General features: G+C 38.8%; 1 protein-coding gene across 1 annotated transcript in view; it reads left to right on the forward strand.

The window, feature by feature from the left end:
* Positions 1-16,288, forward strand: part of LOC122358500 (unconventional myosin-XVIIIa-like) — a 63,321-nt gene that overhangs the window by 15,152 nt on the left and 31,881 nt on the right. Inside the window, 12 exon segments of the mRNA XM_043258318.1 lie at positions 1,554-1,565; positions 3,166-3,339; positions 3,427-3,517; positions 3,681-3,873; positions 4,737-4,823; positions 7,121-7,262; positions 7,372-7,531; positions 7,879-8,065; positions 8,628-8,862; positions 9,356-9,465; positions 10,919-10,984; positions 15,196-15,324. Of these exon segments, the coding sequence (XP_043114253.1) occupies positions 1,554-1,565; positions 3,166-3,339; positions 3,427-3,517; positions 3,681-3,873; positions 4,737-4,823; positions 7,121-7,262; positions 7,372-7,531; positions 7,879-8,065; positions 8,628-8,862; positions 9,356-9,465; positions 10,919-10,984; positions 15,196-15,324 (1,586 nt within the window).

Genomic DNA, 16,288 nt, shown 5'->3' on the forward strand with positions numbered 1-16,288 from the left:
GGCTCGGTATTCACACACTGTGATATCACTTCCCCCTCATGCAGTCAGAGGATGATGTATTAATGAACCTTTTAATCACCAGACTCTAAACTGTACTGTCTACATGCCGTCTCCAGGGTCCACAGTCATGGGAAACTCAGAAATAGCTGGGAATATTCAAATTGTGTGTGTGTGTGTGTGTGTGTGTGTGTGTGTGTGTGTGTGTGTTGTCTTATAACATCATAGAAATGAGCTCTTTTCCAAATGATCCAGTAATGAAGGGTTTGGCCTGCATTTTAATACATGCTCATCGGTCTGTTTTAACTGTATGTAATGTGTAGTAGTTTGTTGCTGATATGATGTATCTGCAGTGGATCCGTTCGTTTTAGTCTGGCACTCTGTCCTGTTACCTGCATGTCATTCCTGTGTCTCTCTCAAACTAGTGCAGGAGGTACTAATGCTGCTTCAGTTGATACTAAAAACTACCATTATGTGACATCAAACATCATAACTGGTAAAGCTTTTTTTCACCTTCAGGACAGTATATTGAGTGATTATGAAGATGTCTTTGTCTCCTGTCACTCAGTCGTATGTGACTGTCCGTACAGCAGGGGGCAGTATTGTTCTGCTTTGTGTTGCGTCTGGTATTTACCTTGCTCAAGTCTATTGTTGTTCTGAGTAAAGGCAAGTACATTTTAAAAAGTGTCAAAAACTTATCTACAGCTTGATAAACACTACAGATCAGCTTTGGAGTCAGGAAGAATTTTGTAATACTTTCATAAACATTGATCTTACCGATCCCCGAATGAATAGTAGTGTACAGTACATAACCAAAAATTGCCATGAGCAGGCTTACGTAATTCACATTTATTGATTTTGTAGTCCAAAGCAACTGAAATAATAAACTACAATAAATAAATTACAATGTAACATGTACACAGGTAGTTGATGTATGAATGTGTGCTATGTTGTGACGTAAAAAAGAAAAACCTTTTAACATTTAATGATAAACCTCTCTCAACTCTAAGAATGAAGATACATTTTTCATGTTTTTTTTTTTTTTTTTCCTACATTTTTGTTATTTCACACCATAGGACACAGTCCCAATTTTTACTACCCACGTGTTCTTTTGAGGAAATACCCTTTTTAAAGAAAGCTATAAACAATTATTAATATTTATATAACTATTAATATAACTTTTCTACAGTATATACCAACAAAATAAATTAATATACAAAATATTGCTTCAAAATATACAAACAAAATTAATTAATATACAAAATAATAATATGCAAAAAAAAAAGTTTAGATTTAAGTTTATTACTAGTCCTGATATATGCTATTTTGCCATTTATTCGCCAGCCAATGGAAAGGTGCATTGTACTAATTGACTACTAATATGCAGTGGAAATGCCTACTGAAAATGCATGGAAGAGCCAGTAATATGTGTATATGTGAGAGTTTGTGTGCTAACGATTACATTTTTGGTTCCTTGTTTGTACAATACTGAAAAATGTCTGTCATGTTCTAACCTCTTCTTCTCTACTTGCATGTTGCATGCCGTTACAAAGCAGAAGCTGATGAAGGTAAAGAGCATGAATATTATATATCAGCACAACAAGCAAACACCTCATTTGTGTATGTGTGTGTGGTTTTACGCTGTTATCGTAGTTGCCAGACATTTCCATTTGCATTCTTATTGTCTTCTTTTCTTTCTTCTTTCATTTCTCTGCTGGGCTTCTTTTCTTTCAGAGGTTTATAACCATGTCTTAGTCTTGAAGCTTAGATAAAACTTTGGTGGGAATATGTGCGGGTGAGGGAGGGGAGCATCGTAACTTTGTTGTCTTATAAGGCTCAGGCTCTCTGATGTTTCTCCATGTTGTAGACTTTTCATTTCTGCAGTGCTTTTCTGTTGTTAAGACGCAAACACAAATAAAAAGCCTGTTCGCTCTCAGTTCTTGTTTATTTTTGGCGTTCATCTATTCCACCAGAGGCCTGCGTTGTTTTTCGTCTTTCTCTCTGCGACCTCTTCTGGTTGCGGCAACCTCACTGCAGCTTGCGTGTCACTCTTCTTGTGATTTTGCTCTGAGGTCAGTCGGAGCAATATCCGCTGGAAACAATTGAAAACCTTCGAAAGATTTTTTAAAAGCTGACTCGTTTTCTGTGATGTCTAAACGGTTTCTGGGATGTCTAAACATTAGAACGGATGTCATCGGTCCAATTTTAACAGTTTAGAAAGTGAGAGTTTTATGGAGAGTTGGTGGTTTTCAACAGTGGTTGAATTGAACATTGAATAATGAAAATATGGTACCAAAATAGCTTGTTGTACAAACCCCATTCCTAATTTTTGATAAAACATTCAATTATATTCAAGTGTATTTAACTAAATATTTTTATTTATATTTAAAAATCATGAGATTTATATGCCTAGACATATACAAAATGAATAACATGACATTTACTAGTGCTGGGAATTAGTTAATTAGTAGTTTAACTGCATTGCAAATAAATAGTTTCTGTTTATATAATATGTGTATGTGTACTGTATTTATTATGTGTGTATAAACACAATTAATTGTTGCCCAGAACTAATATTTACAATGATGTTTTTAGAATATTTCCAGTAGCCAGTAATCCTAAAATTTATGCGTTTCAGTTGAATCCATATTTAATCCTTTGTGGGATGTATTTTGTTTTACCTTTTGTAGTTTTCTTCATGATGTTTGAGGATGAGAACCTGTCACACAGCTTGTTCATGGCATCTGCTTAATTTGGCAAGTGTTTACCAAGTAACAGATGGATTTGCATGAAAATACCAGTGATTGACTGGATGACAAATTTGAATAACGAAAAATATATGGAACGAGTTTCTACTTCCTTCAAAACTGATATTCTAAATAAGCATAATCCTAGTTAGTCACATTTTTATCGTCCGTGACCTGCAGCCTACTTTAATTTGCAGTCGACCAGGTGAACACCACTGCTCTCCTTCATTAAAAGCTTTTGCCATTTTGATTAAAAGTGGATCTGTACCTAAAACATGTATTCTAAAGCTGACATGGCAATACATACAATATGTAATCAGCGGAATTGCATAAGACTTTCGTCAGATACCATAAGAGCCCCACAGTCATTAGTGTTGCTTCATTCAGCATGGTATTTATGCTGTCCCTGTGCATCTCACAGCGGGTCGGAAACAATTTGCACGCCACGAGTGGGCCCAGAAGGCGGCTTACCTCTTGGGTTGCACCCTAGAAGAACTCTCGTCTTCTATCTTCAAACACCAGCCCAAGGGAACCTTACAGAGATCCACCTCATTCCGCCAGGGACCAGATGATACCGGGACAGGAGAAAACTCGGGTAAGTATAAGCACAATACAAGACCTCTGATACAAAGAAGCTGTTTGCTGGCTTTGGCAGTATTAAAATGTATGTTTTGCCTCGCAGCTCCAAAGATCACAGCTCTGGAGTGTCTGGAGGCCATGGCTGCTGGACTCTACTCTGAACTCTTTACTCTGGTCATCTCACTTGTTAACCGGTAATGTTTGTTACCTCTCGCGGTCAGAACATTCATAACGTAGGCTTCTAAATTGTCTAACATACATCCCAGTTTCTTTTCTGAACAAGAAAAATGCCTGGATTGTTTGAAAGCGCTTAACATACATTAAATGTATATCTATTGTATGTTTGTTCTGGTTTAGAGCGCTGAAGTCGAGTCAGCATTCCCTGTGCTCTCTGCTTATTGTGGACACACCGGGATTCCAGAACCCAAAGTTTACGAAGCGGGACCGCGGAGCCACCTTTGAGGAGCTGTGCCACAACTATACACAAGAACGTCTACAAACGCTTTTCCACGAACGCACTTTTGTACAGGAGCTAGAACGCTACAAGGAGGTGCAGCAGTCCACCCTGTTACAACTATCAAATTATTCTTTTTTTTTTTTTGTTGGTTTTTTTAAATAAATTATAGGCTCAATTCATTTGGGCTCTGTCTAGCCGAGCTAAATCGATTGAGTTGATTTAATTACAACCTCAAATTTAATTATGCAGAATTAACCTGTTTGTCTAAGCTGTCATAATCAAATGTGCTTGCTTGCCTTGTTAACAAAAATCAATAATCAGGCTAAGTACATGAGCCAATCAGAGATCAGTCATAGAGATAATGGTGCTGTAAGCGATGTTCTGGAACTCCCTACAGACTTTTGTTTATGTTTTGTATTCGCATACTTTTTTTGAAATTTGCTCACCTCACCTTTATTCATTGGTAATTTCTAAAACCCCGCCCTTGCTCCATTTCGACTGTTAAATTGTGACAAAAAAGTAACAACTTCTCAATATTGTTTAACTTCAGTTACGGTGCTTGCTGCAATTGCGTAAAATCATTGACCGGCAGAAAATAATTCAGTGATCTGATTGGTCAGCGCTCATACATTGTTGGCAGTTCACAGAACATAGGGCTGTTATAGAGACTGGCCTGATATTTTAGGACACCAAATTCATTTTGTTGGACTGCCATTTCATACGAATCGCTTACAGCACCTTTAATCAAATGTCTTGAATTGATCAATTTTCATGCTTGAGTTTTTATCATTCCGATTTTAAGCCTCTTGTTTTTTTATTTATTTTTTTATACTTGTCCACAAGGCTGAAAATCATAGAACAAGAGAAAATATGGTGTCAGACACACAAAACAATCCTTTAACCCAAAAATCAGTTTGAAATCATAGCTGACTAATACTCCCTCTATCCCTGTTTAGGAAAACATAGAGCTTGCATTAGATGACATAGAGTCCAGTACGTCACTCTCTGTATCAGCTATAGACCAAGCCTCCACTCAAGCATTGGTAAGCAACTCTTCTCTCCCCTCATCTTTTCTTTCCACCTCAGGTTTTTGTAGTGCATCCCAGCCTGTCCCCAAAGGGGCCTTATCTAGAGAATGTGTGCTTTTCTGTTTCAGCAGTGACTTGAATCACTGAGTTTTCCCTCGTCTCTCACAACGTTGGGGAAAATTCAGTTTGACTGCTTGAAAGTTCTAGTCGATGACTTTTGTGTCCTTTTAGTTTGTCGTTTGAGCGCAAACTCAACCTCAAAGTTGTTATCTGTTGTGGTAAGTTATTATACTGTCGTATCTAGCCAGTCGTTGCTGCACCAGCGTGTCAAGAACGTGGCTTTCTGGGATGTTAATGAGAGCGGAGAGGCTGTTCTTTTTCTCTGTATGTGTGTGGGTGGGCATCGAGTGGGAAGCGCCCTCCCTCTTCCTGAGGCACAGCGTTCAGCATCTTTGTTAATGAAAGCACTTTTGATGACATTGTCTCTCTCACAAAATGTGTCGGGATCATGCTTAATAGTCCCTGTTAAATCTGAAGCGCATTGGAATCAAGAGACATGTGTGAGGCTGTATGCAGTTTTTAGCTCCGATATTATTTGCGCCTTACATTTTACAAAGCATCTGTTGCTTTGACGACATTTCATCCTGTATAAATCTATATACACGTATGTGTGTATACAGTCTTCGTGAATTAATTAATAGATTTAACCAGGCATCCTTGACTTAAAAAGGATTTTAGATTAGAATGGGTCAGTGATACTTGACTGATTGCACATACAATGAGTGTGATTTTATTCCCGACAATCTCCTCCGAGTGTCACTACTGAAGTGTTTTGCATGCCAGTGGTCACGATCACCAATTACGGTTTCGCCACATGAAGTAGAAGTAGAAGTACAAATGCCCGTGTAGTCATGTAATCTTTTTAAGCCTTTCTCTGCTTTTCAATTTGCCGAAGTTTTGAAAGAAATTCATAAATTGTCAAATGAGCACTTTAAAAATTAAGTAATTGAAAGCGCTCGTTAAAACAACCCTGACGAGTTAATTAGCCAATCTGCGCCTGATGGAAATAGGACAGAGGCATAGTGGCGACTGTCTCATCAGTGTGAAAAGTAATATTTAAAGACACATTCCGAGCATATTCATAAGCCAACGTAATTGCTGTAAGTTCTTTTCCGCACCGGTCTCATCCGCAGTTATTCGGCAGCCTGCAAAGTGTCAGTGCGGTAATGCAGAACAAGGGAGAAGCCATTACTGGTATTAATTGCTTAAGTAGACAGCCAGAGTGTAAGGTTTAAAAATGCCTGCCTGACTGCCCTGGAGCTCTTACTTAATACAGGCCTTTAATGAGGAGCCCAAGACTAATAGCTCATCTTTTTTCCCCTCGTTTTCTCCTCCTCTCTCTTATTCTATAAAGGATAGTAATTGCTTTCATGTAATGACTAATGTTGTGTTTGAGGTCATTATCGAAATATGAAATGAAAAGTAAATTAAACAATGCACAGTCTTGATGAATGAATGTGGCTTGAATTGAGAGTAAACAGAGTTCTTGAGAGAGATTGAGCTGTTATAGCCACAGTGCAGCGCACGCTTTCGGGTCTAATGTCTTGTTATTTTGCACTGATGATTCATGTGAAGAGTCTTGGTGAAAAAGAATTTCAAAAAGAAATTGCGGAGACTGATGAGTTGGTAGTGCTTTCAGGTTTATACAGTTGTATGCCGTTCGTGCATGAGTGTCGTTACGTTCACATGTTTTTTTTATTCCGTGGATTAAATCTGTAAAGTCTACTTCATCATATTTCATGTGTATTTATTAAGAACAAAAGCTGTTGTACACAATCTACTAGATGCCTGATTTATACTTATTTAAATTCATACAGATTTTAATGAAATGTAAGAGCAACTTAACTTAAATTGTCAAATTTGTAGCATTTCAAGACGAACACATGAATACTAGACATAGGTTTACTTGATTTTCAGAATAAATTATGTATTGATAATCTTGTTAAATTGTGTGCATCATATGTGATACATCAAGCTTTATCTGTTCATCCTTGAATCATATTTTATTGTATTACATGTTTTGCCCTCCGCAATAAAGTTTACAGAGCTTTGATTTTAAAATTAAGATATGATTTTTTTGAATGTTAATTTGTATGTCAGGCTTTTACAGGGTTAGATATTAAAAAGTATATATACTTCAGCCCAAAATTGGGGGCTCGAATTGGCGTTTGAATTGGTTATGTCCCCTGCTCACCGGTTTATTTTACCGAGCCCTGTCTAACAAAGCGTTCTGGCATTTTCGTCTGATTTAGGTGCGGACCTTGGCCAGGACAGATGAGGCGAGGGGCCTGCTGTGGCTGATGGAGGAGGAAGCTCTGCAGCCCGGGGGCTCAGAGGAAACTCTACTGGAGAGACTCTTCAGTTATTACAGCCCTGTGGATGGAGAGAGCAAAGGTCAGAACATAGTACACCTCCCACATGCCCACCTACGCACATACTATAACATATAAATGTCTGTGTATGAAAAAGCCATGCAACCTCATGTGCTCGATGCATCCCTCAGGCCCTGCCCTGCTGCTAAAGAGTGAGAAGGCACATCACTTCCTGTTGGGTCACAGCCATGGGACTGACTGGGTGGAATATGATGCTAGCGGCTGGTTGAACCATGCCAAACAGAATCCTGCCTCCCAGAATGCAGCCATTTTACTGCAGGACTCTCAGAAGTAAGACCCTAATATGTACCTGCTGGTACGAACATTTAGCAAGCTCCCTTTCTGCAAATGCTGCGAGTTTGGGTTGCTAAAAACACAATGCGCAGCATATTTGTCACTTATTATTATTAATATTTATTATTATAATGTTGTTTTTTGTTACCTGAATTGCTTTGGTAAAATTTATGTTTAATATATGTTTAGTGTTTGGGAATCTAATGTTGCTGGTTACTGAAAAAGCAACTGCCGAGATATGATTATGTACGATGGCAATAGTTTTGCTTATTTCAAATGTTGCATAATTGACTTGTGGAGGCGTTAAATGATCCATTTCATTCTGTGTGTACTTCTCTCTGCAGGAAGAATATCAGTGGCTTGTTTATGGGGCGTTCAGGGGGAGCCACAGTTTTGTCGGGCTCTATTGCTGGGCTTGAGGGCGGATCACAGCTGGCCCTGCGCAGGGCCACAAGTATGAGAAAGACCTTCACCACTGGTGTGGCGGCTGTTAAAAAGAAGTCCCTCTGCATTCAGATTAAACTGCAAGTAGTAAGTACTTCAAATGTGAACGCTGCATCCATACACTAATGCATTCAAAACAGCTTAGATGGAGAGCAACGGAATGGAACCTTATTATGAACCTCCTTGACTGGAACAGAAAATGCAAAATGTGTTTTTAAGATCCTAGAGCTAAAACTCAGCATGCTAATTAGAGTACTGCCACTAAAATATGGAAAAGAAAATCTAGATAAACTAGTTACCCTCATGAATAAGTTAGTCAACCATTGTGACTAGAAGTTGATGATACAGTTTTTTTGATGGCCAATGGAATATCTTAGACCAGGATAACTGATGTCCTATTTGTATATTTATATATATATATATATATATATATATATATATATATATATATATATATATATATATATATATATATATATATATATATATATATATATATATAAATATAAATATAAAATGAAGCATTATGAAAAAATATACCTGTAAAGCAAATGTTCTTACTTTAGAAAAAGCTGTCAAAATGTAGCGGCCAATATTTGAAAATGGATTATACTTAACATGACTATGTTGTATTTTTTTTTTCCTGTAGGATGCGCTTATAGACACGGTGCGGCGGTCCAGGGTGCACTTTGTGCACTGTCTGCTGCCTAAAGCAGAGACGCCGGCTGGGGATTTAAAGGTGTTAGGACCGTCATCTCGCTCTGGGGAGATAGATGCACAGGGAGAAAGCTGTGACAACGGCCTCATGCAGCTGGATGTGTGCTTGCTCCGAGCACAGCTGCGTGGCTCCAAACTGCTCGACGCCCTGCGTATCTACCGCCAAGGTTAGACTTCAAAAAGCTAGGCATTTAAACATTAGATAAAGATAGCGGATGACCCTGGTTATCGATCTGTGACCTTTATTTTGAAGAGAATGTGGAAAAATGTATGAAGAGAGGAAAGATTTCAAAGTTCAAATCTCCATACAGGTTTGACTTTTCTGAATATCGCGTTTTTCTTGCAGGGCTTTTTGACCTTTGTAGGGCTTACGTGGCCAGATGCTACGTAGCATTCTAGATGTCGTTTTTTTATTCTTGGAGACGTTCATGGGCTTTTTTTTGTTGAGTAGTCTTTTTGAAAACATTGCAGTGAAATCAGCAAAATGTCACAGGAAAATGTTTTGGCACATTTCTGCCTAAAGCCCTGAGTAAGCAGAACATTCTCAAGATAAGCGACTGACCAGTGCCCCATCATTGCTCTCTACTGAACCTCCACAGACCTTGTAGCTTTCTAGAATCACTCATGTCCTTCTCCTGTAACGCTCTCCTCTTCCTCAAGGTTATCCCGATCATTTGGTCTTCTCGGAGTTCCGTCGCCGCTTTGATGTGCTGACTCCTCATCTGACAAAGAAACATGGGCGGAACTACATTGTAACCGATGAGAGAAGGGTGAGTGTCCTTTTAATGCATGTGTTTGTGAGTTTGTTGTTTTTCCAAACGCCGCTTGGCTCCTCCTTTTTGAGCTGCTCTTCCGTGTAATTGATTATGACAGTGCTCAGGGCAGAGAGCTGTGTTGTTGATTAATGGGGCTGTAGTACACATCTTTTCCTCCTTAATCTCAGCTCTGCTCTGGTGACAGGGCAATAAAGGCTTTAATCAGGGCCCAGAGTGACGACTCTATCAGTTGCGTCCTGTCCTATCGCTGACCCCGCTTCTGTTATTGAGCCTACAAAGATCTGGAATGTCTTAACGGGAACTTTTGTGTATACACTGGACGTGTATGTGTATATGTGTACATTTTAAATGTGTACATTATTATGTACTATGTACATATTTAAATGAACATAGGTTTCTTATTACCTTAAAGTTTGATCCAAAGGCTTATGTTAAATTGTTTTGTTTAGTTTTTTTTGACGAATATAAATGGTAATGTGTCAAATGGTGATTATGTATTAAACTAAAAACAAAATTAACTATTTTGTTTCATTTTAATATTTTATTCGATTTTTTTTTTTTTTTTTTTTTTTAATCGATCAAAGGACCTTTTTCTTTTCTCCTCTTTCTTTTCTTTTCTTTTCTTTTCTTTCCTTATATTTTTATTGGCCAGAGAGCAAAGAAAAAAAATCTAAAACATAGTTTAACTAACTAAATTAATTCTAAAGTATACAGTGGATCCAGTTTTATGTTATTTATTTTATAGTATAAAAGGACCAGAGAGTAAAGGAAAGTAATATAAAACAATATAGTTTAATTACTTTTTTGGTCCTGTTTTCAATACTTTTGTTTGTTGTTGACATACTATTTTTGACTGGTACTGTATGTATATGATCTTTTTTATAGCACTCAAGAAATAAGTCAGTATTTAAACGTGTTATAGGCCAATATATTTCTCAGGAGAATGATCTTTATCTTCATGTTGCTTTTGCTACACTTTTCTGAGGTCTCTCTTTGGTAACAAATTCTCAGCAGATTCCCGATTAGACCTGTGATCTATCTGCTGCTGCTCAGTCTGAGACGCGGGCTTTTCGCTTGTCTCTCACCGCTGAACCTGGTCACCAGTCGGCCCCTGTGCCCCTGCAGAGAGCACTCAATACCTCCCTGTGCTTTTAGCTCAAACTCTAGCCATTAGTCATCAGTCCACAGAGATTTTTTTAATCCCCTGCCATGTTGTTATTTGCCTGACATCTTGTCAGGAAGAAAGCACTCATGGGTGAGTGGAAGAGAGGGGTCAGACATTAAGACAGTTGTTTGTGACCTGGTTTCCCCAAGGTGGCTTAGCTTTTGGACAGAAAGAGCACCCCAGTCAGCACTCTGTCCACTTGGTGCCTCTCTGAGCTAGACAACATACTAAATCTTTATGTCTGTCTCTGTGTTTTATACATGCGTGTCTGTGTGTTTTCAGGCTGTCGAGGAGCTGCTGGAATCTCTTGAGCTGGAAAAAAGCAGTTATCACATGGGCTTGAGCAGGGTAAGTCATTCTTCACAATGCATGTTCCAAACATTAAAGATGATAATATTGCTAAAGGTTTTAGAAGTAGAAGTGGCTCATTACCTGCAATACTTAATCTATTCACTCCTAGCCATCAGAGAGAGTGTCTGGCGTGTTTCAACACACTAACTAGCACTTCTCAATTAATTAAAAAATCAGGCAAGATTGCGATTTATGGAAAAGTGTCAATACACTTGTCATATCAGTTTACTCTTGTTGCATCTATTTACAGTGTGTTTTGTAGCAGCTGAGCATTGTACCCAATCACAGACGTGTCTGTTGATTTTAAGATTGGGGAATTTAAACTCTTGACATCTGGCAACCGCAAACATGAAAGCCCGTGAAGGCTTCTTACCAGTGCAAGAGAACACACATGCCAAATTAAAATGTAAGGTTTCCAGGATAATTAGCAGGCAAATATTGCTGAGGTGTATATGATCATGATTAAAATACAATTTATTGCACAGCCTGAATTAAAACTTAACTAACTTGAGTTAAATAATGACGTCATTGTTTTTTTTTGTTTTTTTTTAAATCACAATCACGAAGCTCTAAATTCATCAAAAAAAAAAGAAAGACTTCACATATTCAGTCGCTCTATGTTATGGATCAGTGCATTGAGTCAGTTTGTGGCATACAGATTCGGCCTGAGTCACAAGGATCAGTTCCAAACAGATGGCATGATTTCCATTTAGATTGCCGAAACGTTCGCTTCTTCTACACCTCTTAGACACAGACAGACTTTAATCCGCTCTGCCGCTGTGCTCACATCTGGATGGAAAGTTCGGCAGGGTGGGCTTCGGCCAAAAAGACTCGTCTCCTCCTCTCCCGCCGTGAAGCACTCTCTGCTCTGGGCCGACGCTTTACCCAGAATGCTAAGCTGCAGATGGGACATGGCTGGCATCGTTGGCAGGCCTCATTGGCGGGCGTGTTGGAGCGAGAAAGACAATTATTCTGAGGTTTTCTGAGAACACATGAGCCAGGCTGGAAGGTTGTGCTATTGCACATTGGGTCTCCCCTAAACTTTGAATGATTAAAGCAGAATTCCTTTTGTGCATCTTCTGTAGACGATAGATTGATTCTGGCGAGGCACCGGCTTGCTTTGTTTGGTTTACTCTGGCTTGGCGCACAACGATAATTCCCTACAAACACCAATCAGCCCAGCAAGATATTGTGCTTCCAGACAAACAACAGAAGCCTGGAGAAGGAGCCAGAATAATGACATTCTGATAAATAGCTGATTACATGAATGGGAATAGATAAAAACATGTCCAGGAAATACACAATTGATTAATTAGCCATCAGTTTAGAATTCTACTTTACAACATTGATGGTGATCATATAGACAGTGGCTATTTTTATTTTATTTCATAAATTTTATTATTTTTTTTTTTTTACGGTATGTCTTAAACCAGGCACCAACTTGTGCTGTTCTTTGTAGATTGCGCTGGTCATTTTGTCCTTAAGCTAGCAGAGTAGTTAAATGCACTTGCATCTACCTTTATTTTACAAAACTGATGTCAGTAACAGTCAGTCATGTTTTCAGAACATGACAAAACATCTGATATGTGGAAATATATCTGTGCATTAGTGTGAAAGCAGTCTATTAAAGCGGCCAGTGTCTGATCTCCTCTCTAATAACCAAATGGCAATAATGCTGATGAAAAAAGAAAAACCCATAACTATGATTCTATAAACTTTCGATGCTTGGCACTCTCAGATAATGAAAGTGCTTTTTTCCCACTTGTAATTGTCTTTTTGGCCTTCATTATATTATATTTGCTTGTGTGTTTTGAAGCTGTATTTAGACCTACTTTGAATTTTTTATGATTATTTATATATATTAAAAAATGAATAATATAACAGAAAACAATTATTTTAAAAAGTACCCTGCTGATACAATTTAATAATAAATAAATTGAATATAATATAATCGTGATGCAATGTCACATTGAATTGAATTGAATCATCCACATGATAATTGTAATCGAATTGAAGCGTAAAACCAGTGCTGATTTGCACCTCTATTATCAGTAAATCCTCTGCAAAATTTTCCCCTCCCATCAGTATTTATAGAATTGCGCTCTAATGCTAATTTGCCCTGTTTAGTAAGTCTAGCCCCTAATGTCTAGTGTACAGATGCCACTGTAGCAACATTAGGACATTTTTTTTTTTTATGGTCAGTGTTGATGTGAACAGGATCCTAAGCAATCATGAACTCCCCTCACTGCTTATTGAAAACAGTCATTGTACAGTTGCCACCTTAGTACAATACATCCATCTAAATCACAGACTCCCCCACAGACTTACACACAAGCTCCTCTCTTTGCACTCCTCCATTGCCATTCGTTTCCCCTTCTCTTCATGAGGAATGTCATTCTCTTGGTTTCCATGGAAAACGATGCCATTTGACCCCTGTGAAAAGACCTTCCCTCCACCCTGACCTTCAGTGCTCTTGTGAGGAAAAGCCTGGCGAATCACAGGCCTGCTGGGTGAATGTCATGGGGCGACTTGGCTAACAAGCAGCCGCATGCAACGGAGACATTTCTGAACACTAGCATCATCTTCTTCAAGTGAACCCTTCCAACAGTCTCTGAGGATGATGTAATTCAGTAAAAGTGTTTCGCACATGCTCCCTGATGCTGTGGGTAATGTAGTGAGTATTTTAGCATCTCCACCTAATCTTACATTTGATTCGAGAGGACCATGAATGAAGTTCTCGTTTGGGTGATATCAGGCCTTTTTTGCGGCACATCTTCACTGACATTGAAAAATGAAACTCAATTTTCCCTTGCTACTCTCCTGAGGTGGAGAGGTCCCTCTCTGATATTACACCTGCCTGAAAGCAGATAAGTGTGTGTGTGTGTGTGTGTGTGTGTGTGTTTGTGTGTATGGGTGTATGAGTGTATTGGCTACCCAGCAGGTAGCTCAGCCCTGATGTTCTAATTTACGGGGTTGTAAAGGGTTGTGGGGGAGCATTTCAGGTAAACATATTGTCCTTTTATTTTTATTTGTGGTACCATTGGGTTGGCAGTGAAATGCCATGGGGTCTGAAAGCTGTCAAACTTTACATGAATATGGAATCATTTCATAACACTCCATTCTCCCCTATGATCTGATGCTTGGAGCTCTGAGAGATTGCCTCCTGTAATAACAATAACCAAGGCTCTACATCACTGAAAGGCTCTGGCTGCCTTTGATGTAAAAAGGAAGATTATACTGCAGAGCTGCTCCAGATAAAGGCTCAATCAAGAGGCATTTGTTGCCATTCCCTCAGATGAGTAGTAATTGCAGCAGTGGACTCTCTCTCTCTCTCTCTCTCTCTCTCTCTCTCTCTCTCTCTCTCTCTCTCTCTCTCTCTCTCTCTCTCTCTCTCTCTCTCTCTCTCTCTCTCTCTCTCTCTCTCTCTCTCTCTCTCTCTCTCTCTCTCTCTCTCAATTTAAATATTATTACATATATGTATATATATATATATATATATCTCAAACCAATTTCCCATAGTAGTACTTCTTTCCAGCACAGGCTCTCAGGTACACCCCAGATTTTGTGCAATTTTAATTAGGATTCTGTTCATCTAGATTAATCCATCTTTAAAACTAATAGAATGCTAATGCAATTAGACCATGTCCACAGAATTTGATGAACGCACGTCTGGGAAAAAAAAGCAAGGTCCACTTCCCTCAAATTTCTCTGATTAAATGGCCTAATGGAGTTGGATTGCGGAGTGTTAATCCAACTCAGTTTGACACCCCCCCCACCACAGAGCGGAAAATTACGAGTAAACAGAGCATGGGCAGAGGTTTAGAGAAAAATCCTCACGCATTCAGACAGGGTTACTGTAGAACTTGTGCGTATGTGGAATGTGGAACTATGAAATTTTATATATATCACTTATACACATATACAGATATGTATTTATATATTTATGTGTGCGTGTGTGTATGTATGTATGTATGTATGTATATATATATATATATATATTAGTACCAATTAAATCGTAACATTGTACCAATAAATTTTTTAATAGTATATTCAAATAAACTTGTATAACATTTGTATTAACAAAAACAAATGTAAAAAAAAAAATTATCAAATATTTTATTAAAATTGTACCATTAACCAAATGTGATGAATTTATAGACTTTAAATTGTTTTTTTTTTTCTTTTTCCATACATCTGTTTTTTTGCAGGTGTTCTTCAGGGCAGGAGTTTTGGCTAAGCTAGAGGAGCACAGAGATATCCAAACCAGACGCAACATCACCCTGTTTCAGGCTGCTTGCAGGGGCTACTTGGCCCGACAAGCCTTCAAGAAAAGAAAGGTAAGCTCGTAATCTAAATAATTTACACCTATACAAATCATTTTAAGCCACACTTTGTTCTAGCAAAGCGGAAATGTTTTGTGTTTGAGCGTCTCAGTCAGAGCTCTCAGTGCTTCAGTTCATTTGTGGTAAGGTTTGTCTCAGAGTCCATCAGAATGTCGGTGCTGTCTTGAGAAAATCCCCTCTGGCTGTGGCCTCGGCTGACAGATAACATTCAATCAGAGCATCTCCAGGGAAGAAGACACCTACCCCACTGCCCTCCATCACAGGCCTATCGATTCTGCCCTGCACTCTCGCCTGCCCCCTCTCTGTCCATTAATTTCTGCTTTGCCACTCACTCCGTCTCTTTTTAGGTTTAAGCCGTGGCGTCTTGTATTTTGTTCTGCTTTCCTTTCAGTCTCTGATCCTTTGTGCTCTACTCTCACTTCCTCACTTCCACGCTCATGCTGCCCTCAGTGGGATTGGCTCAGGATGTGAGGGCCGGTCCTACAGTTCCCTGTGACTCTGTCTCCGTCTCTTGACAAGACTGGGCCCCTGTCTCAGTAAAGTTTGTGTGAAAGAAGGAGGTGGTCTCGATGTAACTTCTCAAGCTGCTGTCGGCCCTCTGTGGTCATCTGCCTTGGCAGTACAGCTTCATCAACAACATCCACTTCCTCTTTCAGTGTTGTACACAAACCTAGAAGGCTTTCCTTGGAGAGACTTTGTTTTCAGTTTACCTCAGAACTCTTGACAGGAGACAAGACTGTTTATTGGATGTTTTGCTGTAAGTAAAGGGAGTTTGAATGAGTTTGTTTGCATTTGTATCGTCGATGTTAGCAGGGGTTGTTTTCTGCATTTAGATCTGTGTTTTGCCTCTTTTGTTTAGTAGGGTGTCTTTTGTAACAATGATTTGTAAGTGAGCCTCTTTATAGCTGTTGCCATAAAAGATGTGTTTCGTACTTCTAGATTTGTTTAACTTCTTCTT

This window comes from Puntigrus tetrazona, chromosome 15 (assembly GCF_018831695.1).
Source record: "Puntigrus tetrazona isolate hp1 chromosome 15, ASM1883169v1, whole genome shotgun sequence".
Taxonomy (NCBI): Eukaryota; Metazoa; Chordata; class Actinopteri; order Cypriniformes; family Cyprinidae; genus Puntigrus; species Puntigrus tetrazona.